The 23811-nt window shown below is 43.8% G+C and overlaps 1 protein-coding gene across 1 annotated transcript in view; it reads right to left on the bottom strand.

Moving 5' to 3' along the window:
• The window catches only part of SYNJ2 (synaptojanin 2), a 234492-nt gene that overhangs the window by 153709 nt on the left and 56972 nt on the right, over positions 1–23811 (bottom strand). The window contains exon 2 of the mRNA XM_030198406.1: positions 2019–2099. Coding sequence (XP_030054266.1) covers positions 2019–2099 — 81 coding nt within the window. The remainder of the gene's footprint in view (positions 1–2018; positions 2100–23811) is intronic.

The raw sequence follows: 23811 nt of genomic DNA, 5'->3' as shown, positions 1-23811 counted from the left end.
TAAAGTCCCCCTTTATGATTTCTCGTGTTTGTACCACATGGCAAGTAAGTTCTGATGCATTAGGAATATATTATTATTGTCTTTTCCTAGTCCTAGGGGAGTGACTTCAAAGAAAATGTTTACTTGTCTATCTGCACATCAAGCAGCTTAGTTTATGGTCGCCTTTTACCCAAGAATTCAGTGTAGGTCTAGTACTGACATCTTTAAAAAAGGATTAAAGACAATGTTGTTTTGTAAACATGTTCATAAGAAAGTAATATGTTGTATTTAGTTTTATTTCCTCTCAGGATGTTAGGTTATATTGAGTTGATAACCGAGGGGGTTAGAGATAATATTAGCCTTGGATACAGTATTTCACTTTACTTGTTTTGGATCATTATGTAACTTGCTAGATTTTTGATCTAGGAATCTTGAATTGTAGTCCACTATGAACTAGTAGTGGTTTTAGTTGCTAATAAATAAACTAACTGTAACTGATATTCAAAAGATTTAACTGAGCAGGAGGGGCCAAAATTGACTGAAATCTAACCTGTCATTTCAGTAGAAACTATTGAAAAAACTACCGTGGCCATTTTGTATTGGGCATGGGAAGAGACAATGCAGCATGTAAAAGGTAGAAATGTCCAGAGGTTTTTTTTTTCTTATTGTAATATGAAAAGCAGAAGATATGTGTATACAAGATATTTTATAGGAAACTGAGACGTGAAACATCCAGTTTGCAAAACCTGAATTAACGTTGTGGTTTCATCTCCTGCCTATTTCTGGTTTAAGCATATAAGTGTTAATTGTTAATATATTGGTTGAACAAAAGATATCTGAGAATTTATATGAAAAGTTATTTTTTTAAATTTGACTTCTGAAGATTTACATTGCTGATTGCCTAAAGATTTTGTTGGGCTCACATTTCTGATGGTCCAATATTGGAGTGGCCTAAGGTTAGTGCAGCGGGTTGGCAGACCTGGGTTCAATTCCCGCCACGGCCTGATGGTCGGCAGTGGATTGAGATCCTGGGGAACCAGGTTCCATTACCTCTGAAGCTCTGTGTGACCCTGGGCAAGTCACTTAACCCTCTGTTGCCCCAGGTACAACAGCAGTACAATGTACTTCGACTCAGTACCTGTAAATATTGTAAACCGCCTAATTCTAAGCGATATATACATACTGAAATCAATGAATTAACTTAAGGCTATTGTGTAGTGGATGGTTGTGGAGTCTTTATAAAAAGGGGATAAAATAGACACATTTTTGGATGTTCCACACGGGGGTAGTTTTGAAAGTGGACACTCGGGTGTCTTAAGTAAGACCACAATCTGTAGAATAATTACATGTATGGGTCATTGCAGCCCTTAGGTCACAGGAAGAACCCAAACATGAAAGCTGAGTTAGGTGGACATCACTGGCGCGCACACACATACGCGCACACAAAGTTATTCAGTTCCAGGCTGGAAACATTTTGGCCAGTCCTGGTTTATTTATTTATTTGTTTGTAACATTTGTATCCCACATTTTCCCACCAATTTGAAGGCTCAATGTGGCTTACATTTGCCGTAATGGCGGTTGCCATTTCCGGGTACAGAATTACAAATGGTATACGCGTTAAGGTGCATACATATATGTAACATGCATGGAACACAGCATACATGGAACAGATCATGGTACAGATATATATCATGTGCATGTTTACATGGTAAGGAAGAATATATTATGGTAATGCACGAAGGTTCCTGAGTAATAAATTGGATTGTAGCATACATTAGGTCATCGACTATGGAGAGATCCTATTCTACATAAAGATTAAAGTGGTACTGCTTGTGCATTAATGGCAAAGAGGTTAACCAGTTCAGTTTTGAATTTACATCCCAAAGCAGTGTGGGGATTTCTAGCTCCTGATTCTAAACATTTAAGGTCCCGTAATGCACCAGGATGGGGTGATCCAAAATCCAGGATGGTCTCAAAATCTCCAGCCTGGAGATAGGAAAACTTGGCATCTCTGCAGACCACATAAATACTCACCATATTTAACCGTAGCATGCCCAAACAGCCATAAGCATCCTGGAGTCTCTCATACTGGCCTATAATTGCCTCTTTTTCTTCAGGTGCTGAAAGAGGAACAAAGGAAAAGAATCAGTGCTCGACCTATACTCCTTATTACTTGAACCTCCTGTGCCTTCGCAGTCCACACAGAGGCGTATCTGCGTGGGGCCTCAGGGGCCTGGGCCCCCGCAGATTTCGCCCTGGACCCCCCTACCGCTGCCAACCCTCCCCCTCCGTTGCTCGCCTACCTTCGCTGGCGGCGGACCCCAACCCCCGCCAGCCGAGGTCCGCGTCCTCCTGCCGCTGCCGGCTGCCTTTAAAAAGAATTCCGTCAGCTGGCGGGGGACCCCCAACCCTCGCCAGCCAAGCCGAGGTCCTTTCATTTCTTCCACTAAAGCTGGCGCCGAAAGTGCAGCGACGTCAGACTCAAAAGAAACTTTCGGCGCCAGCTTTAGTGGAAGAAATGAAAGGACCTCGGCTTGGCTGGCGGGGGTTGGGGGTCCCCCGCCAGCTGACGGAATTCTTTTAAAGGCAGCCGGCAGCGGCAGGAGGACCCGGACCTCGGCTGGCGGGGGTTGGTGTCCCCCGCCAGCGAAGGTAGGCGACAGCAACGGCGGGGGGAGATTGGCAATGGCAGCGGCTGGGGGGAGGGGGATCGGCAATGGCGGCGGCGGCGGGGGGGGGGGGGGCTATATTGTGCCCCCTCACTCTGGCCCTGGCCCCCCCTACCGCCGCAGTTCAGATACGCCCCTGGTCCACAACCTGGGCCGGTAAGCGATTTCTGAGAAAGTAAACAAAGAACAAACCTTTTCATACAATCAGATAAAAGCACAAACAGCAAAGGCGACAAAAAGAGTCCTAAAGCAAATGATGCAATACAAAAGTTATTGTAGGTATCGTGGACATCAACACGACCTGTGTTTCAGCCCTACGGCCGTCCTCAAGAACATTTAAACAAAGTATGATATGGGGTATTGACTCCTGAGGTAGGTCTTAGGGCCGAAACATGGGTCATCTTGAGTCCAAGATACCTACAATAAACTTTTCTATTGCACCATTTACTTTAGGACTCTTTTGTCACCTTTGCTGTTTGTGCTTTTAAGCAATTTCTGAGGCCAGACTTTGGCAGATTTTACACCTTTCACTTTTTTTGAGCACCCTTCATGCTACTCCTGGGGGTATATTAAGGTGCATCATCTCTCTAGCTGTTTTCAGGCCTGCTCATGCAGTGTGAAGGATATCTCTAATCTGGGCAGTTAGACATATATTAAGGCATATCCTTGCCCCTTGCTGTCTCCTCTAGGCAGCACTCCGGGTCTTTAGGCCCGGTTTAAGGCTTGGAGAAAAAGGATGCACATGGTTGGTAAATTTGACTGCACAGCTTTGGAAGAACACATCCTTCTGTAGAAGGTTTAAGCTCCTACAACTTTAGACAGGGGGGGGGGGGACTCCATAGGAACTACATTATTTGTATTTATAATTTGTCTTTTTGCTTGTACAACATGTGTTCAAGACAAGTGAAAAAAAAAGGACTTATTAAGCAAAACATCATCACTGAATAAACACCCAAATATATAAAATTCCAGGAGGGATGATATATTCTGCTCCTCGTAGGGGAAGGAGCCCTGTGCCACTGCAGCCTGAGGATATCAAACAGTGCAAATAAACTAAATTTTCTGGGACTCTACTACTACTACTACTATTTAGCATTCTATAGTGCTACAAGGCGTACGCAGCGCTGCACAAACATAGAAGAAAGACAGTCCCTGCTCAAAGAGCTTACAATCTAATAGACTCAAGGGCCGATGTAGAAAAAAAAAGCTTACCGAGTTTTCAATATTTGCTTTAGACCAGTTGTAGCAGTCTAAAGCAAATGTTATTTAGTGAGTAATGCACAAAGGGTTTTCTGTGGCTCTAACGTGCGCCACTAGTAGCTACCAAGATCCTATGCAAATACATTGCAAAGAGCAAATTAGTATTAAAATGAGCATTCCGAGCAATGTACAGACCTGAGCGCCTATCTTTACCGTGCAAAATTTTCCAGCAGGTCTGGACCTGTTGTTATGGGGAGCAGCCTGTTTGCACTGTATAGTGCAAGCAGACTGCTACTCATGGTAGGTGCTCAGGATCCCTGGCCAACCCAATCCTCCCCCCCAGACCTAAAAACTTGCCTGGTGGTCTAGTGGGGACCCCAACTTCTCTGCGCCACCTCCCAGCCCTGCCCCTTCAGCAACAAATCCCTGGTGGTCCAGTGGACCCTGAACCCCCCCGCTCGCATCCTCTTCCAAACCTCAAACCCCCCCCCCCCCACACACACACACAAAAATCCCTGGTGGTCCAGTGGACATTGACACCCCGACCCCCTCCCAAACAAAAATCTCCCTGGTGGTCTAGTGACTTGACCCTCCCCCCTCCCCTCCCTGTACCTAAAAACGTTGAAGGTAGGAGGGCAGGAACAACACCTTCTTCCTCCTGCCTCTGGGCCTGCCCTTCACAAAATAGCAGCACTAAGCCCCCATCCAGTACATCCCAGAATGCATCGGGCAGGGGCTGGATACCGATTTTGCGAACGGTGGGTCCAGAGGCAGGAGGTATTGCCCCTACCCTCCTACCTTCGTTTTAAGGTACTATGAGGGGAGGGGGAGGGGTCACTAGACCACCAGGGCGATTTTTGCTTTGGGGGGGGGGGGGGGGGCTGGGGTCCACTGGACCACCAGGGTGTTTTTCCTTGGGGGGTCCGGGAGGGAGTGCGGGGTCGGGTGCACATTTGTTCTGAGGGGTCAGGAGGCATGGGGGTGCGCTGAGGGGAGGGAGGCGGTCCATTAGACCACCAGGGTATTTGTTCTTAGGGGGGGTCGGGAGGCAGTCCACTGGACCACCAGGGATTTTCTGCAAGCTTTGAGTCGCAAACAGTGACCGATACACAAAGGGGAACCGCGCATCTCATTTGCATGTGATCCTTTTTGTACTTTGGTCACTTTTGCAACTTGGTAATTTTTCTCACAGCACTCATATTTAACAGGTGCCGCTGTGCATTTACCCCTGAATCAGCAGTGCACTGCAGGGAGTAGTAAATGGGTGGCAGACCAGCAGAAACTGCAGTGCTTCAGGCTTTTTGCTTTCCTTGGAAATATGGGTTCAACATGGAACTTGCTCAGTATTGCTGATCCTTGTGGTCCCCTCTTATATCTACAGGTACACTTCCTGTATCAAAGTGCTTAAGGAGTAGTCTAGTTTAGAATGGGTAATTCAGGGGGGTAGTGGTACAGGAAGCATCACTAGGTTTTATCGAGCTTACTGCTCCAATTCCCTGTACTGCCTCAATATCAAATGGTTTGGGAAAATGCCCTGAGAAGTAAATTTGCAACGGAGATGTGGAGAAAAATGTACTGTCCTTGTTGCGAGTTTCTATAGCATCCTAGTAGGGTAGAGAAATGGCTACAAAATGCTATACCAATGGTATTATATACCGTGCACTGAAATCTAGGAATAAGCTTAGCAGTGATGGCAGGGCTGTGGGGTGCAGGGGTCCTTTTTGCATATTTGGTGGACATGCCCTGTTGTACAGTCCTTTTGGGAACAGGTTATGCAGGTAACATCAGATTGTCCTGGGCGTGCCACTGTTGGGAACAGCTCCTGGGGTGCCTATTAAATACTGGCCCCTTTACTCTGCCCCCAGCATTAGAGGAAAATCGATCCACATGATAGTCACTGCTGGGCGCCTCCTGATGGATTGGCTTGGAAAACCTCTACTCTGCCTGGTCACTCTGTTCTGATCACCAAGTTGAACTATATCCATTTGATGTCTAAGTTGAACCCAGTTCCCTAGGATCAAAGCTTGCTGCACTAATCACTAGCTACTCCTCCACTCCAAACTTTCAATTTAATAACTAAGTTCGGGCTTTTTTGAGGGGGTACTTGGGGGTACTGAGTACCGGCACCTTTTCCATTGTCTGCTAAAATTGACCCATGGTCCCTAAGGTTTAATGAAAGAGCTCAGGCTTTACATTCCAATTCTGCCTTGTCATAGATTCTGTGACTGATTGCTGGGGGCCTGGCTATTGTGGGGTAGATCCTTCAGTGATCACCCCACCCCTGAAGGGAGGCCTGACAATTGAGTACCGGCACCTTTTTCGCTAGCAAAAATGCACTAACTAAGTTACTGAGTTGAAAATGCAAATGAGCTGAGTTGCACATGTGCAGAACAGTCAATCGCTAAGCATGGCTGCTCTTAGAATGCTCAGAACAGAGTGCTACCCATGCTTATTACTCTAAAGTCTTGTCAAGCGTTTCATCAGTTATAGAAGCAGGGGTCAAGCCTTACCCGGTTTCATACAGTTCTTACATGCAGTAAGCTAAATGATTCAAAGAGACGCAGGCAGCTCATGTCTAGAGTACATTTTCTTGTTTGTTTTTTTCACTGTGGTCAGACCCCTCTTTTTGTTTCATGGTTTGGAAGATACATCTGAAGGCGGTCCTGGGAAAGAGAACCGGAGTCACCTCCACCCCCCACCTCTTCTGTGTTCTGAACCTGAAGACCCTGTCAGTCTCCCTGCGGGTGCTGCGTGAACAGTTTATTCTCCGGACACTCGATAGCTACTCTCAACATCTTCCCAGCTCTTAAATCTTTGACATCCAAGCCACTACCGACAGATCCTGACCGCCTGTTAAAATTCTTACAAGGTAAGCATTCCTTTCTGTGCATCACTCGCAAACAGCTGTGCATCCTTCAGAATGCACATTTACATATTAGTAATCAGCTACTTGTAATACATTTGCATATCATTAACGTAGTCTGCTATGGCAAATGGAAAAGAGCCTGCAGATCATTACAAACCGGCTGTAACCAGTCATAAAACCCACATTGCTGGCCTGTAAGTTTTGTGCATCGGGCCCATAAAGTCATCAAGAAGCACTCAACTTCTTCCTCTAAGATTTTCACTGTCACATACTTAGTTTCATTCTTTTAACTACTGATTCATCTAAATTGCACCCTTCCCCAGGCCAGAAAACTGATGTGCCTACTACCAGCTTTCTCCTTTCATTCTTTCACTGTCTGAAAGGAATTCAAAATGATGCAGACACTGAAAGCCAACACCCACTGCTTCAATGGTGGCCGGCGCTTTCCTGAAATCTATATTTCATCATGGACAAACAGGAGCTGTGTGGTTTGCATTCCTTGGGGCACTAATTACTTTCATAAGATAAATGTTTGCTAGCTATTTCCATGCCTGCTTTACCTTCTCTTCTAGCAGAGAAAACTCTACTGAAAAAAATCCAAGAAGCACCCTGTGATAACGTGAACGAAGGAGGGCTCTGAAGCCAGGATAAATCGAGCCACACGGCAGGTTAAGGTGAACAAAATAATACTTAACGTGTCAGGTAGTGGTCATGTTCCATTTACAGGTGGGGAAAGAAAAGTAAACATAAAACTAGTCCTTAGATAATAATGTCCTTTGAGGTCTGTTCCTGTAGGGCCACAGTGTGCACAATTGTCTCTAGATCTGTCAAGTCTCCCGTTTTGGTGGGTCATCTCTCATACTCCCGCTGAGGAGAGAGGGATGTGATAACAGCGGTTAGTGTATCTGGGTTTATTCTGAGAAGTTCTGAGAGAAGAGGACATTTCTCTGGTAAGTGAATACTATTTTGCTTTGTGCTTTGGGAACTTAAAGATTGGGGTTTAAAGGAGAAATTGTAGGTTAGTGATAGGCAAAATAAAAATATAAAAAAAGCAAATTTTATCAACTAATCTCCACAGTCTTTCCCCCTTAGTTTTAAAAACTTTGTACTGCAGCATTAACAGATAGACTCTAGCAAGCAATGCAGGACCTAGTTTAGTATTAAGTGGGGAATAAAAAGCGAGAGAGAGGAGTAAAAGAGACAATCAGGGAAGACAAAGCCATAGCGGAGAGATTAAATTAATTCTTTGCTTCGGTCTTCACCGAGGAAGATTAGGGTGGGATACCGGTGCAGGAAATGGTATTCGAAGCTGATGAGTCGGAGAAACTTAATGAATTCTCTGTAAACTTGGAGGATGTAATGGGGCAGTTCTACAAACTGAAGAGTAGCAAATCTCCTGGAGTGGATGGTATTCATCCCAGAGTACTGATAGAACTGAAAAATGAACTTGTGGAGCTATTGTTAGTAATATGTAATTTATTCTTAAAATCGAGCATGGTACCAGAAGATTGGAGGGTGGCCAATGTAACACCGATTTTTTAAAAAGGTTCCAGAGGAGATCATGGAAATTATAGACCGACGAGTCTGACGTTGGTGCCGGGCAAAAATGGTAGAGACTATTATAAAGAACAAAATTACAGAGCATATTCAAAAGCATGGATTAATGAGACAAAGTCAACATGGATTTAGTGAAGGGAAATCTTGCCTCACCAATCTACTACATTTCTTTGAAGGGGTGAACAAACATGTGGATAAAGATGAGCTGGTTGATATTGTGTATCTGGATTTTCAGAAGGCGTTTGACAAAGTGCCTCATGAAAGACTTCAGAGGAAATTGGAGAGTCATGGGATAGGAGGTAGTGTTCTATTGTGGATTTAAAAACTGGTTAAAAGATAGACAACAGAGAGTAGAGTTAAATGGTCAGTATTCTCAATGGAGAAGGGTAGCTAGTGGGGTTCCCCAGGGGTCTGTGCTGGGACCGCTGCTTTTTAACATATTTATAAATGACCTAGAGATGGGAGTAACTAGTGAGGTAATCAAATTTGCTGACAACACAAAGTTGTTAAAACGTGGGAGGATTGTGAAAAATTACAAGAGGACCTTACGAGACTGGGCATCTAAATGGCAGATGACGTTTAATGTGAGCAAGTGCAAAGTGATGCATGTGGGAAACAGGAACCCGAATTATAGCTACGTCATGCAAGGTTCCACGTTAGGAGTCACAGACCAAGAAAGGGATCTAGGTGTCGTCGTTGATGATACGTTGAAACCTTCTGCTCAGTGTGCTGCTGCGGCTAAGAAAGCAAATAGAATGTTAGGTATTATTAGGAAAGGAATGGAAAACCAAAATGAGGATGTTATAATGCCTTTGTATCGCTCCATGGTGCGACTGCACCTCGAATATTGTGTTCAATTCTGGTCGCTGCATCTCAAAAAAGATATAGTGGAATTAGAAAAGGTGCAGAGAAGGGCGACAAAAATGATAAAGGGGATGGGACGACTTCCCTATGAGGAAAGGCTAAAGTGGCTGGGGCTCTTCAGCTTGGAGAAAAGGCGGCTGAGGGGAGATATGATAGAGGTCTATAAAATAATGAGTGGAGTGGAATGTGTAGATGTGAAGCGTCTGTTTATGCTTTCCAAAAATACTAGGACTAGGGGGCATGCGATGAAGCTACAATGTAGTAAATTTAAAACAAATCGGAGAAAATTTTTCTTCACTCAACGTGTAATTAGACTCTGAAATTCGTTGCCAGAGAGTGTGGTAAAGGCGGTTAGCTTAGTGGAGTTTAAAAAAGGTTTGGACAGCTTCCTAAAGAAAAAGTCCATAGACCGTTATTAAATGGACTTGGGGAAAATCCACTATTTCTGGGATAAGCAGTATAGAATGTTTTGTACTTTTTTGGGATCTTGCCAGGTATCTGTGACCTGGATTATTATTATTATTTATTGCATTTGTATCCCACATTTCCCCACCTATCTGCAGGCTCAATGTGGCTTACATAGTTTTGTTAACTACTGTTGAAAACAGGATGCTGGGCTTGATGGACCTTTGCTCTTTCCCAGTATGGCAATACTTATGTACTTATGTAAAAAAGGTTGTACAAGTTCCTGGAGGAAATGTCCATAGTCTGTCATTGAGATGGACAAAGGGGAAGTCACTGCTTGCCCCGCAACTGGTAACTTGGAATGTTGCTACTAATTGAGTTTCTGCCAGGTACCTGTGACCTGGATTGGCCACTGTTGGAAGCAGTATGGCTATTCTTATGTTAGAGACACTGAAATTATCAAGGGGAGGGTGAATGGGAAGGAGAGATGTTAACCCAGGGGGAGTACAAAGATAGAGATGGAGATGGATCGGGGGGGGGGGGGGGGGAGAAGAGGGGAACGGAGATATGCTAGACTTGCCAGGAAGGGAGAACAAGAGGAGAGATCGGAATGGAGGAATGGAAGTGGGGTGAGAGATGCTAGATCTGGCAGGGACATAGGAGGGAAGAGACAGAGAGATAGATGCACTAAGTTAACGAGCCAGCAATGTGGTTTTTAAACTGGTTCTAGCCAGTTTAACGCGCAAGTAGTAAACCAGGACATGCACAAAAGGGCATCGTCCTGTCTCGGTCGCAGCTAATGAAAACGGAATGCAGATGAGCAAATTAGTATTAAAAGAGTAAAATTCGTATTCTAATGAGATGCACTACCGTTTTCCGATCCCCTTACCGTAGAAAACCTAATGGGAGGCCTGCATCTCTCATTGGGGCTGCTGTGAGGGAATCGGAATTAAAAGGAGCTAGGGATTTTTTTTTCTGGACGCTGGGTGACTGATCTGTGTTTTAAAGAGTTATGGCTATTGAATTTGCATAGAGTTAAAGTATACTGTACAAGTTTACTCTGTCGAAAGCGGCGACTGCAATCACAGCTGCGGCTGCGGTGGTAGCAACAGCAGCGGCCTCTTCCTCTTCTACAGCTGACAGCTGGAACGGTGAGCCCATGCTGCTGCACTAGTCTTACATGTGGCTCCTAATGGCGCATGCTTCGCTTTTGCACGGGCACAGCCGTAGTCTGGAAGTCTGACATCTCTCGCGTGAGCGATCAGCTCTCTTTCTCTCATCAGCACGTGGGATTCCTGGGAAGTTGCAGCTGGAGGCGAGGACTGGATCGCATGCCCACGCTCCAGCCCCGGGTGTGTCTTGGCAGGGGGAATACTAGGGATGGTGACTGTTCTGGTTCCAAGACGAAAAGATCTTCCGTCTCTCCCGGCGCTGGCAGGCAGCTAAAAACCCTTGTGCAGCGGTATCGGACGTGCTGCTAACACCCCTGTTGTTTTTTGAGTAAAGGACGTCCTTGGCATGCGCAGAGCAGCTTGGCTGCTCTGCGGATGCTCAGTTGGCCAGCTGGCTTGGAAGGAAATCGCATGAAAATGAGCTAGCAGTGAGCAGCTCATTTGCATGCGATTTCCTTGATGCATGCCGTTTTCTTACCGATTCGCTAAGGAATCGGTAAGGGAAGGGCTTTAACGTTTTGGTTAGTGCATCTACCCCAGAGACCAGATCACTGGACCTATCGAGGGATAGATGCCAGTCTGTGAGAGGGGGCACAGGAAAGAGAGAAGGAAAGAAATGCTGGATGTGAGGGTGGTTTGATGTGGTTACAGAATAAAAGGAGGCACATTTTACCTTGTTCACTGCTGTGGAAATGCCATGCCTTAGCTGGAAAACACATGCCCGTTACTTTTCTTAAAAAATCTATTGCAAACATTTACTACATCAGTTCCCCCACCCCCCCTTTCATCTACACTTAATTTTGCCATGGCAAAAACAAAGGGAGATACAGAGGAGGCATAGGGCAGTGGTACTAGCACAAACCTGGCAATGCATGTCTTGTTCTCTCCTAAGGCAGTGCGCTATTCTGAGCAAACCTTTCTGTGCTGGGCTTTTTGTAAATGTGTCTGTGTCAGACGGATGAGCAGGAATGCCTGCATGAGACAAAGCAGGGTGGATATGCATACATATGACTGCTGACTTTTTCATAACTAGAGACTTGTGAGGTAAGGATTAGACTTCATTTATAAATGATTTTTAACTTTCCCTGCTATTAGGATTGTATAATATCAGGCTTTTTCTTAGCATGTAATTTTCCTTTGCGTTCACTTTAAATTTATACCCCAAATCAGAAATTTATTAAAACAACAGAACACTTGTAGATGGCAGAGTTCTTGTTGAAGTTTTAGTTAGCTGAGAAGAAAAATATGCTGAAGATATGTTGGAATGTTCTTCCCACTTCTAGAACAATGTCAAATATTTACTTACAAGGCAACAACAATAGATATACATATATTATTTGCAAGTGTTGGGGGGGGGGGGGGGTATATGATAACTGTGATTCAAAAGCACATTCTGCAAGAGGATAGAATTATACAATCTAAGATAAACACATTCTACTCTGTTGCAGAATGTTCTTCCAAATCTCTTATCTAATTTGCTAGGGGATCTCTGTCACCTGACTCAAACACTTATCTTTTTGAATAATTTTGTACTTTCTGCTGATTCATTTCTCTTCCATCTCATGTCACACTCACCCTTACTTTGCTTGAGCCCAAATAACCCCAACTATTTTAAAAAACACTTTATTGTTGGAGGCTGCCTTTCTTTTCACCATGCTCTCTCTCTCTCTCTCTCTCTCTCTCTCTCTCAGCTGTCAATACCTGGCTAAATGTACAACTTTATGTCTGATCTTCAAGGCCCTTAAAGGAAATAGCCCAGAGTACTTGAAGGATAGGATCTCTGTCTACACATCTTCAAGGTCACTAAGGTCCTCCAAGGAGTATCCCTAAACACATCCCCTTCAAAGGACATCTCACAATGTGATAATTGCCAGCGAGCCTTCTCTGGAGTAGCCCCCACACTCTGGAATGCACTCCCTGAAAGGCTCCGCTTAACACAAGACTATCTCTACTCCAGAAGCAGTGAAAGCTTGGCTCTTCAACCAGTCTTTATGGAGGAAGGAACTAGCTTGCTTGTCACACACAAGGAGTGACACATAGTATAGAAGGACATTTTATCTGCTCCTACCCTATTGAGATAATACTCAAGCACCTTTCTGACTTCAGATGCAGCTTTCTTTATTTAGTCCTTCATTTTCTAACTCCTGTTACTCTGTCTTATCTGTGTTCCACCTTTGCTTACACTCTATACTGTCTATTAAATTGTTTTATTGTGTATTGTGTTGACATTGTATACTGTATACTATGCCGTACTTGTTATTGTTACTTGAATATTTTTACTGCTGTAATTGTTTATTGCCTATGTTTGACCTTTTTTTTTTTGCTGTACACAGTCTGAGTGAATTCCTTCAAAAAGACACAATAATCCTAATACATAAAAAAAGTCCCTCCCTGCCTGTTGACGGCTAGAGGCACAAGGTGGCTGGAATGCACGTGCTTTACATATGGTCGCCTGCCTCCCTCACAGCACTGGCAGGCGCAAAATGCTACAAAGAAAGGAAGTGCCAGTGCCACACCACAGACTTTAAAAGCCCAGTGGGAGGGCTAAATGTGCGGGCACTGAGTTGGGTTGACGAAGGGAGAAAGCACTGAAACACATTGCACGGTTCTAATGCACAGCTTATTACATCAGTCCCTGAGAAAAGTAAAAAAAATAAAATAAAATGAAAATAAAAAATTAGGGTGAGAGTTATTACCATTAAGAAAACTCACAAAGGAGGGTAACAGTCAAGAATATGCATACAAAACCACAAGCATGCTGAATTCAGGAGGGAGCTGGATCCAAGCACAGTGATCCTAAACTGGCTCAACTGTATGAAAATTCACAAACTGCTCTGCAACATAATACATACAGCAGGCATCCTGGTATGTCATGTGGCATCTACATTAAAAAAAAAAAACATTTAAAAAGTAAATAAATCCCCAAGCTGCAAAACTCAGAATTTCAATGTCATAAAAAGCTTTTTCATTTAATGTAGCCCTGGACACACACACAGTTGCATATTACAGAATAATACATTCATCTAAATATATATTTACAGATGCATTCTGTTAGGTTCGTGGATAAAATTAACAGTAAAATAGCACTAAATGGTGATTCTGTCAGAACTTTCCAAAATCTGATAAAAATGTAGGCGGGTCCTGATGATACCTGAGATATCTGCAATTCCCCTTATGTGCAACACCTCTCAGTGAGGGGGTGTCTGAATGAATCTACAGTAGTGTTTTCCCAAGTCCAGTTCTGGAGTACGCCTTGCCAGTCTGGTTTTCAGGATATCCACAATTGCATACACTGCCTCCATTATATGCAAATCTCTTTTATGCATATTCATTGTGGATATCCTGAAAACCTGACAAGGGGTACTCCAGAACCGGACTTGGGAAACACTGGTCTATTGGACATGGCCACTTCCCCTTAAGGACACTCCCTCATAGAGTCAGAACTACCTTAAAACTCACAGTCCCGCCCACATGAGGGGTGGAGCTAGGTGGGCATGGTCCAGGAAGTATAAAAGATCAGAGCACAGCTGGGTTAAGGAATTCAGGGGGAAGCAGTGAAGGCCCACTACCTATGCCTCCACCTCATGTCTGTGAACTGCAACCGCGACAGCCAGGCTTGAAGAATGTTATTTCTGACCCAGCCGGAGGCAGGCTGGTTAATACTGTTGACTAGAGAGCGTAGTGCATGCCATGGCTTGCAGGAGCCGGACCATGGGAGGACTTTGCTGCGTAGGACTAGTTTATATTATTTGTCCCTTGCATGTGACACTAACAGGACCCCTCATACCTGGCACTTTTAATAAAGTATTGTTTTCTGTTCCCCTGCACCCGCTGATTGGCTCCACTTTGTCCAGGCTCTGGGACTGCCCTCACTCACATTACCACAGGGAGAAAGGCAATACACCACAGCTATTGGAGGAAGGACTTCGAGAGAACCTTCAGAATCTCAGAAAGTATTGTCAGCAGGCCACCACCTTCAGGCCTTCCTGCAGGTATGAACTTGGCTGACCCTGGAAAGACCCTTCCCTGGACACAGCACTCCCAGAAGCAGACTCCAAAAATATGCTTAAAACTACTTTATTCCATCAGCAAGGCCAAGACATTTCCTCTTCCAGACACAGTCCTTGGTTACAGCACATATCAACCCTTGTTCATTCCCCCCACTGGCCACAGTTTCTGGAAACAGTTTAAATCATTCACTGCTTCCCCAGCATGGCCTGATTCCTGGACACAGTTTTAAATCACTCACTGTTTCACCAGCATGGTACCACTTCTGGACACAGTTTAAATTACTCACTGCTTCCTAGCATGGCATGACTTCTGGACACAGTTTAAATCACTCACTGCTTCCCCAGCATGGCATGACTTCTGGACACACTTCAAATCACTCACTGCTTCCCCAGCATGGCATGACTTCTGAACACACTTCAAATCACTCACTGCTTCCCCAGCATGGAATGACTTCTGGATACATTTTAAATCACTCACTGCCTCCCCAGCATGGCCAGGTTCCTGGACACAGTTCAAGTCACTACCTGTTTCTCCAGCCAGGAGACTTTTGTGTTCCGCACATAACTCCTGTAGGTGATGCAGTAAAACTGTGCAATTCATTTTGTCAAACGTGGTTGAAAGATCTAACAGTACCACTATCAAGATCATGCAAGAAACTATACATTAGGGCTGCTGGAACAGTTTCTGCTCCTATTTGGTCTAATTGTTGGCTATAAATTGTTCACATAGCCAATATCATCTCAAACGTCAGTAAGCAGATCGGAAACAGCTCTCTTTAGTAATTTCCCTAAATAGGTCAGATTTGAAATTGGCCTACAGCTCTCTTTAACGTTAACCATCCAGGGAGGCTAGCTTAACCCACTCTTGTTTCAGGGAGGCAAAGCACATGTTTTCAACCAAAGAAAACTTAAGAATAGAAGTAAAGCATGTTGCCCTATTGTTGAGGTTTTTTCCATATTAGCTTGTGTGTATTCATGACTGCACATACAGCAGGCAACAAGGACAAAGGAGGACAGCGGAAGTGCTGTACTGTTACCGCTGCTGCTCCCTATCTGCAACCCATTGCTGACCCTCTCACTTGGTAGACTCTGCAGGAGAGACAAGAGAGCTGATAAAGTGAAGCCACGGAATGTCTAAGTCAATCAAGTGTCAGAGATTCAGATCTCATAACAGGAATTGCTATCTTCTTTGGTCCCCCTACCGCTTCAAAATAATTGATGGCACCACTGCAATGCCGCCGCCACTGAGAATATGGACCTTTTTTTCTGCCTGTTAACAACTGCTTAACCTCCCTGCTACTCAAAACAGCTGATCAGTGACATAGTAGACAGTTAGTCCACTTATTCCTGCCCACACCGTGAGGATGTATCCCAGCTACCAGCCATAGAAGCTTGAGACCTGTATGATATAGATGCTTCTACAGGTTAGGTTGGTTGTCTTCCTCTTTAGTTCTCTATTGGTGTGGAAGAAAGAGAAATATGATTCCAGATTCCATCGGAGGACATGACCAAACCCCCTAGTCACTGCAACTGCACTCCCTCACTTTAGACGAAAGCTCAGCCCCATACTCTATGGAGGCCTCTTTTGGCAGCAATGGAGCATCCTGCCTCTTAAGTACAAAAAAATTAATCCTGGGTCCACTGGTTCTTAAAGCAACAGCTAGAAGTAGGAGAAACGTACCTTTGTGTCATGTTTCTAGAATACATTTTCTAACTAGTTTCATTTTTTTTTTCACCCTGATGTTTGATCTTGCTTTTTTTGTGTTTTAAGCTCAGTTGGAATTGGCCTGTGCTGGTTGCCAATATCATGACCCTTATTCGCGACTAGCCAAGCTCTCTGCACATTTTAACCCCCACCCCCAGCCACTGCAGTCAGTTCTTGGCTAGGGGTCACAGACTGCAGCTCCTTCCACAACCTGTACACATGTGCCTTGTGACTGATTGCTAGGTGTTGCCATCCAGCAGCAGCTGATGCTAACTCTGGAATGACAATGTTAACAAGACTCTGTAAGCCACATTGAGCCTGCAAACAGGTGGGAAAATGTGGGATACAAATGCAATAAATAAACTCTACAACATTCGCAGATCTACCCAGCAATCAAACTCAGATCTCCCAGACAGTACTGTGTGACAAGCCTGCCCTGCACAGTTCTGTCTGAAACTCAGCTCCCTGCTAAAATGCTATGGAAAAGATTACCATATTTTTCGGACTATAAGACGCACCTAGGTTTTAGAGGAGGGAAAGAGGAAAAAAAAATTTCCTCTTTCCCTCCTCTAAAACCTAGGTGCTCCGGTGCGTCTTGTCCGGGTTTTGGACCTCCGTTCCGTACTTACAGGATTCCATGTTCCCTGGTGGTCTAGTGACGTCGGGGCAGGAAGAGCCCCCTCTTTCCTGCCATCGCGCTGCTCTCCGTGCTTCTCAATGCTTTCTGACGGTCTCGGCGAGATTCAAAATGGCCGTTTTGAATCTCGCCGAGACCATCAGAAAGCATTGAGAAGCACGGAGAGCAGCGCGATGGGCAGGAAAGAGGGGGCTCTTTCCTGCCCCGACGTCACTAGACCACCAGGGAACATGGAATCCTGTAAGTACGGAACGGAGGTCCAAAAACGCTACCTTCGGACTATAAGACGCACCCCCCATTTTCCTCCCAAAATTTGGGGGAAAAAAGTGCGTCTTATAGTCCGAAAAATACGGTATGTACCACTAGTTTCACAAAATTACAGGCCAGTTTCTAACCTATGCTGACTAAAATCTTGGAGCAGGTGGTACTAAACAATTATTAACTTTTGTTGAAGATACTAATGACTTGCGTCCTTGGCAATCAGGTATTTGTAAGGGTCATAGTACAGAAACAATCTTAAGTTGCTTCCTGAGTGAAGCACCAGATGTTAGATAGTGGATATTATGTTGCCGCAGCTTTTATCTTGCGGATCATGAAAGAGTTGCTGTTAGGTGTAGATCAGAATCTATTGGAGTTTCAGACAATCTTGAAATGGTTCACCTCCTTTCTAAAAGGAAGAACTTATGAAGTGGTAACAGGTAAGATATCCAAGGATGATAATTTGTCATGTGGAGTACCACAGGGTCCTGCCCTTTCACCGGTACTTTTTAATATTTTTATAGCACCATTAATAACAATTATTCAGGAATTTGGGGTAAAGGTATACTGTTACGCAGATGATATTTTAATGTTGGCTAATATCGATCCACTGGATCGAGATCTATCAAGGCTTCAAAATTGTTTAGCCGCAACATCCCAATGGTGGAAAGATCATCGATTGGTTTTAAATATCGACAAAACAGTGACATGCTGGATAACAGGTCACAGTCCTCAACCACCTTTAATTCTTAGTCTATTAGGTAAATCCATTCCAGCAGTAACTAAATATTTGGTAATGATGGTGGACTCACAACGGATCTTTAAAGATCACATATCGGAAGTTATTAGAAGAGAGTTATATACACTGAGGTTATTCCAGTCAGAAAAACATTATTTTGATGAAACAACACTGCATACTTTATTGCATGCACTGTTTGTGTACAGGATTAACTATGCAACTGACCCTGAAGTTCAAACATTAGATGACTGCAGACACTGCAAAATGCAGCGTCAAGATTATTAGGTAATGGTGGAAAGTATGATCACATTACTCCATATTTTTTTTTGAAGTATCACTGGTTGCCTATATCATATAGGGTAAAATTTGAATTGTTGACCCTGGCCCATAAAGCATATTATGGACAGTGTCCATGGTACTTGCATTCTATGACTCTACCTTACCCTCCAACTAGAAGTCTACACACTTTACAGGGTAACAGAATTATTATGCCAAATTTGAAGAGCCAGATGGATGTTTACACAGTCCAAGGCTTTTTTTTTTAATGTAGCACCTTTTTTGTGGAATAATTTCCCACACTCTGTATGGGCTAAAATACATTTCAATAAGTTTAAGGTTATGTTAAAAACCTTATTTTGAATTAGAAGTTATTAACAGAATATATTAACAAGACACTTTAACTTTCTGTAAGACCCAAGACTGAAGAGGAATGATCCGTCTTTCTCAACAGTTGCTCTTCGTATGAACGTTTTACGTTCTAAACTTTCCTTTTAATCAATGGAGTTCCTGCATACTGCTTTTCTTCTTGTTTTTATTTGTTGGTGTATTTTGTTTATAAATTGTGAACTGCTTTGTTTGGCAAAAATTAAGTGATATTCTAACAGGCTTATTTTCGAAAGAGAAGGGCGCCCATCTTTCGACACAAATCGGGAGATGGGCGTCTTTCTCTCAGGGTCGCCCAAATCAGCATAATCGAAAGCCGATTTTGGGCGTCCCCAACTGCTTCCTGTCGCGGGGACGATCAAAGTTCACGGGGGCGTGTCGGAGGCATAGCGAAGGCGGGACTGAGGCGTGCCTAACAGATATGCATCCTCGAGCGATAATGGAAAAAAGAAGGGCGTCCCTGATGAGCACTTGGCTGACTTTACTTGGTCCATTTTTTCTTACGACTAAGCCTCAAAAAGGTGCCCTAAATGACCAGATGACCACCGGAGGAAATCGGGGATGACCTCCCCTGACTCCCCCAATGGTCACTAACCCCCTCCCACCCTGAAAAAAAAAAAAACTTTAAAAACTTTTTTTTGCCAGCCTGAAATGTCATACTCAGATCCATCACAGCAGTATGCAGGTCCCTGAGAGGGGAGGTGTGTGTGTGTGTCAGCGAGGCATAGCGAAGGCGTGGACGTCCTTCTTTCAAACATTTTGAACGTCCTGAACTGCCCCCCCCCCCCACAGGGACGGCCAAATTTCAAGGGAGTGGAGTGGAGTGGCGGCCTAGTGGTTAGAGCACTGGTCTTGCAATCCAGAGGTGGCTGGTTCAAATCTCACTGCTGCTACTTGTGATCCAAAATCCAAATAAATAAATAAAGGGGGTGTCGGAGGTATAGCAAAGGCATGGACGTCCTTCTCAGAGAAACATCCATGTTTTGAATGTCCTCAACTGCCCTTCGCAGGGACGGAGGCATAGCAAAGGCCATCCTTCACCCATACTCTAAAAAAAAAAAAAAAAAAACGTCCCTGATGAGCACTTGGACGTTTTCACCTGGAATTGTGTTTTTCTAAGGTTGTAGACAGCAATTTATTTAAGGTTGTAGATGGCTATTATACACGCATCTTGTCTGCATGTATGAAACCGTCTTTGGCATGCGCAGAACAGCCACGCATAATGCTTGGCTGCTCTGTCTGGCTTCCCCTCCTTAGGAAGGAAATTGTGTGCAAATGAGCTAACAGCAAGCAGCTCATTTGCATGCGATTTCCTTCATGCATGGCCGTTCCTTTCCGAATCGCTAAGGGATTGTAAGGGAAGGGCTTTTTCCATTCAGTTAGTGCATCTGGCTGAAGGTAAGGGAGCTATGTACCTGGGAGCAATTTGTGAAGTCTACTGCAGTGCCCCCTAGGGTCCCCGGTTGGTGTCCTGGCATGTCAGTGCACTACGAATGCTGGCTCCTCCCACAACCAAATGGCTTGGATTTGGTTGTTTCTGAGATGGGCATCCTCGCTTTCCATTATCGTCGAAAATCAGAAACGACCAAGTCCTGGGGACGACCATCTCTAAGGTTGACCAAAATTTGCTGATTTGGGCGTCCCCAACCGTACTATCAAAACAAAAGATGGACGCCCATCTTGTTTCGATAATACGGGTTTCCCCGCCCCTTGCTGGAGCCATCCTGCGAAGACATCCCCATGAAAACTTGGGCATCCCTTTCAATTATGCCCCTCTAAGTTTTTAAGAAACAAACACCTCACTATTTTGTTTCACAAAATGCCAAAGACACAAAAAGCTCAGCCAATGCTGAAAACTTATAGCAAGGCCTGATGCTAAAGTACATGGACAAACTCTTCAAGGGAAAGGGAAAGAGGACCAGCCAGATTATTACACAATTATTCCATTGTTTTACTCTTGATATGTTCCATGGCACTGAAATCTGGCACGCTAGGTCAACAAATTAAAGCAGTAAACTACAAGCCAAGTTCTCAGGAAATCCCTCTACCCCGTCTTTCTGTTCTACCTCAGGCTTTCCAGAAGTATGAAACTGCAGTCTAAGAGCAGACTTGAGAGCTTTTGTGTTCTTCCCCCCTTCTTTCTTCTTCTGTTCCCTCCTCAACTTCTTTGCTCACTCTGAGGTCAATACAGAAAGCCACATGACAGAGCTCTGTGCTGATGGTGGCTTCTACCATGGCATTAACAAGAAAATACTCTGTTGCAAGTCAATAAGCTAATGGAGATGCAAATTCAAAGCGTGCAGAATTTGCACATTAATCAGGGAAAGCCTGCTGGATGCATGCGCACAAAGGTTTTGCAGTAGGGCGGCATCACTATATGAAGGTCCAAAAAAACCCGAAAATGCCAGCACACATCTGTGCATGAATTAGAATGTTGCAAGGGGGTTGATTCAAGAATAACAACAGGAAGTACTTTTTAATGGAAAAGGTGGTAGATACCTGGAATGCCCTCCTGCGGGACATGGTGAAGATGAAAATGGTAACAGAAACCCTGTACGGAAAGAATGGACCCAAACTTAGCGTTGCTCAGATGGCAACTCCAGTAATTGAGAAGTAAAGCCAGTGCTGGGCAGATTTCTACAATCTGTGCCCTGAAAATGGCAAGGACAAATCAAGGTCAGGTATAAATATAAAGTAGTACATACAATGAGTTTATCTTGTTGGGCAGGTTGGATGGACCATACAGGTCTTTATCTGCCATCATCTACTATGTTACTATGTAAATATTAGCCTCACAAAAATTTCTTGCACATAATGTTTTTGCCAGGCTAATATTTATACGCAGAACAACACTCTGGTTCATGCACAGATATGTGCTGGCATGTTCATTTTCTTCAGCACATGCACAAAAGCTGTTACCTCCCATTCTGTCTTTTACAGTTGCAAACAATTGCTGTGGCTGCAGAACAAAAAACACACTGGCAGTAAATCTTATTTATAGTATTTTTAACCCGCATTATCCCAAACAAGTTTGGATTTAATATGGCTTACATCAAACTTTTAAAGCAAATCACAACAAGAGAACTAAAACGAAAATACAAAACAATAATAGGTAAAAACATTCAAGTAGTAAGATGACTCATTTTGAAATAATAACTAAAATAATAACAATCACTCAGTAAAATGTGCATACACCTCACGGTAGCTTTCTGTATTGGCCCCTCTATTCTCCTACGGCAGATTTTAAAATAGCACATGTAACCTTCCTTTGCTCTGTTCATACTGTAAAAAGGTGGAAGCTGAGGGGTTATTTTCTCTTAAGGAAAAGCCAAATTTCAGGGCCTCACTGGTATCTCTTTGTCAAAATCCAAGCACCTCGCTTATCACACAACTGCTGTTCCAAATCAAAGCCTTAATAAGAGTAGGTTTCATTAGTTACAAAATGATCTCGCATCTTGTGGTAGATGAATCCAGATTCTCTATTTATTATCCACAGCACTGAGGGAAAGAATTCACTGGGTTACCATCCTCTGCAAAACTTAAACAGACTGCCCAGACTTAGCAACTACGTTTACTTCTAATTTCCTGGCGGTGCAAGTGGGATTTTCTACACAGGATATCTGGTAATGGATGCTTCTGAGTGGGACAATTCCTTTATGATTTAGACCATTATTAAAATGGACTTGGGGAAAATCCACTATTTCTGGGATAAGCAGTATAAAATGTTTTGTACTTTTTTGGGATCTTGCCAGGTATTTGTGACCTGGATTGGCCACTGTTGGAAACAGGATGCTAGGCTTGATGGACCTTTGGTCTGTCCCAGTACGGCAATACTTATGTACTTATTTCCTCTACCATAAACAGGTCAAGACCCCAGTACTTGAAGCTCCTGGAAATTTTTTCATGTCACAGAGAGCAGGCAAGAAGAAATGGATCCTCAGGAGCCTAGCCGAGATTGGGTGGCAGAGCTGGTGGTGGGAGGCGGGGCTGGTGGTTGGGAGGCGGGGATAGTGCTGGGCAGACTTGTACGGTCTGTGCCCTGAAAATGGCAGATACAAATCAAGGTAAGATATACACAAAAACTAGCACTTATGAGTTTGTCTTGTGGGGCAGACTGGATGGACCATGTGGGTCTTTTTCTGCCGTCATCTACTATGTTACTATGATATTGGAAGGACAGTGGAAGTATGACTGAATCTATAATCTCTTTCTTGGTCATCCCAAGGCACAGGTAACTAGGGATGTGTATTAGTTTGAAACATGGGAAATGTCAATGACATATGCCATTGGTAAATGAAAATGAGCAGGAACAAAGACCACAAAAGGTTTATCATTAATAATCTGCACTCTGTTGAAAAGTGCTTTCACATTTTCCAAAGATTCACAAAAAAAGCACACCCTCTTTCCTGATAGCATGCGAGGCACATGCAAACAGTGTGTGCATGCGTGAACTAGCAGAAAAAGGGAGCACTCTTTCTGAAAGTGTGCCCCCCCCCCCTTGTAAATACCTCTGGATTCTATATTTTATTTATTTATTTATTTATTCATTCATTCTTCTATCCCACAATTATCCAAAAACAGGTTTTGGTTCAATGTGGCTTACAATTTTTCTTTTAGTGGATGTTACGTTCTTATGTGTTTAGCTTTACATTACAATCATTGTGTTTTCTTCTTTACATTACATTCAGTGTCAGACACAGTGTGTTATGTGTGGTGAGTTGTTAATCATAGTATTTCTTGAAGAGGTAGGTTTTCAGGCCTTTTCTGAATTGAAAGTACTCGGTGATGCTTCTTATCATCTTGGGAATCGAGATCCACCATTTAGAGCCCAGGTAGCTGAATCCAGCCATGTAGATGGACTTATAGGTTATGTTTCTATAAGGCAGATAGAATAGTAGATAGCTTCTAGTCTCTGGACTTCCGTTCCTCGGCAATAGTTCAATGAAGTCTAGCATGTAATCAGGGGATATGCCGAGTAGTATCTTGAAAATGAGAGTGCTAGTTTTGAAGAACAGTCCGGCCTTGACTGGGAGCCAGTGTAACATTGCATGCAAGCAGTAGGATTGCTCGTTCATATTTTGATTTTC

This window comes from Microcaecilia unicolor, chromosome 3 (genome assembly GCF_901765095.1).
Source record: "Microcaecilia unicolor chromosome 3, aMicUni1.1, whole genome shotgun sequence".
Lineage (NCBI taxonomy): Eukaryota > Metazoa > Chordata > Amphibia > Gymnophiona > Siphonopidae > Microcaecilia > Microcaecilia unicolor.
Note: the sequence above shows the minus strand (reverse complement) of the source record. Positions and strands in the feature narration are given on the sequence as shown.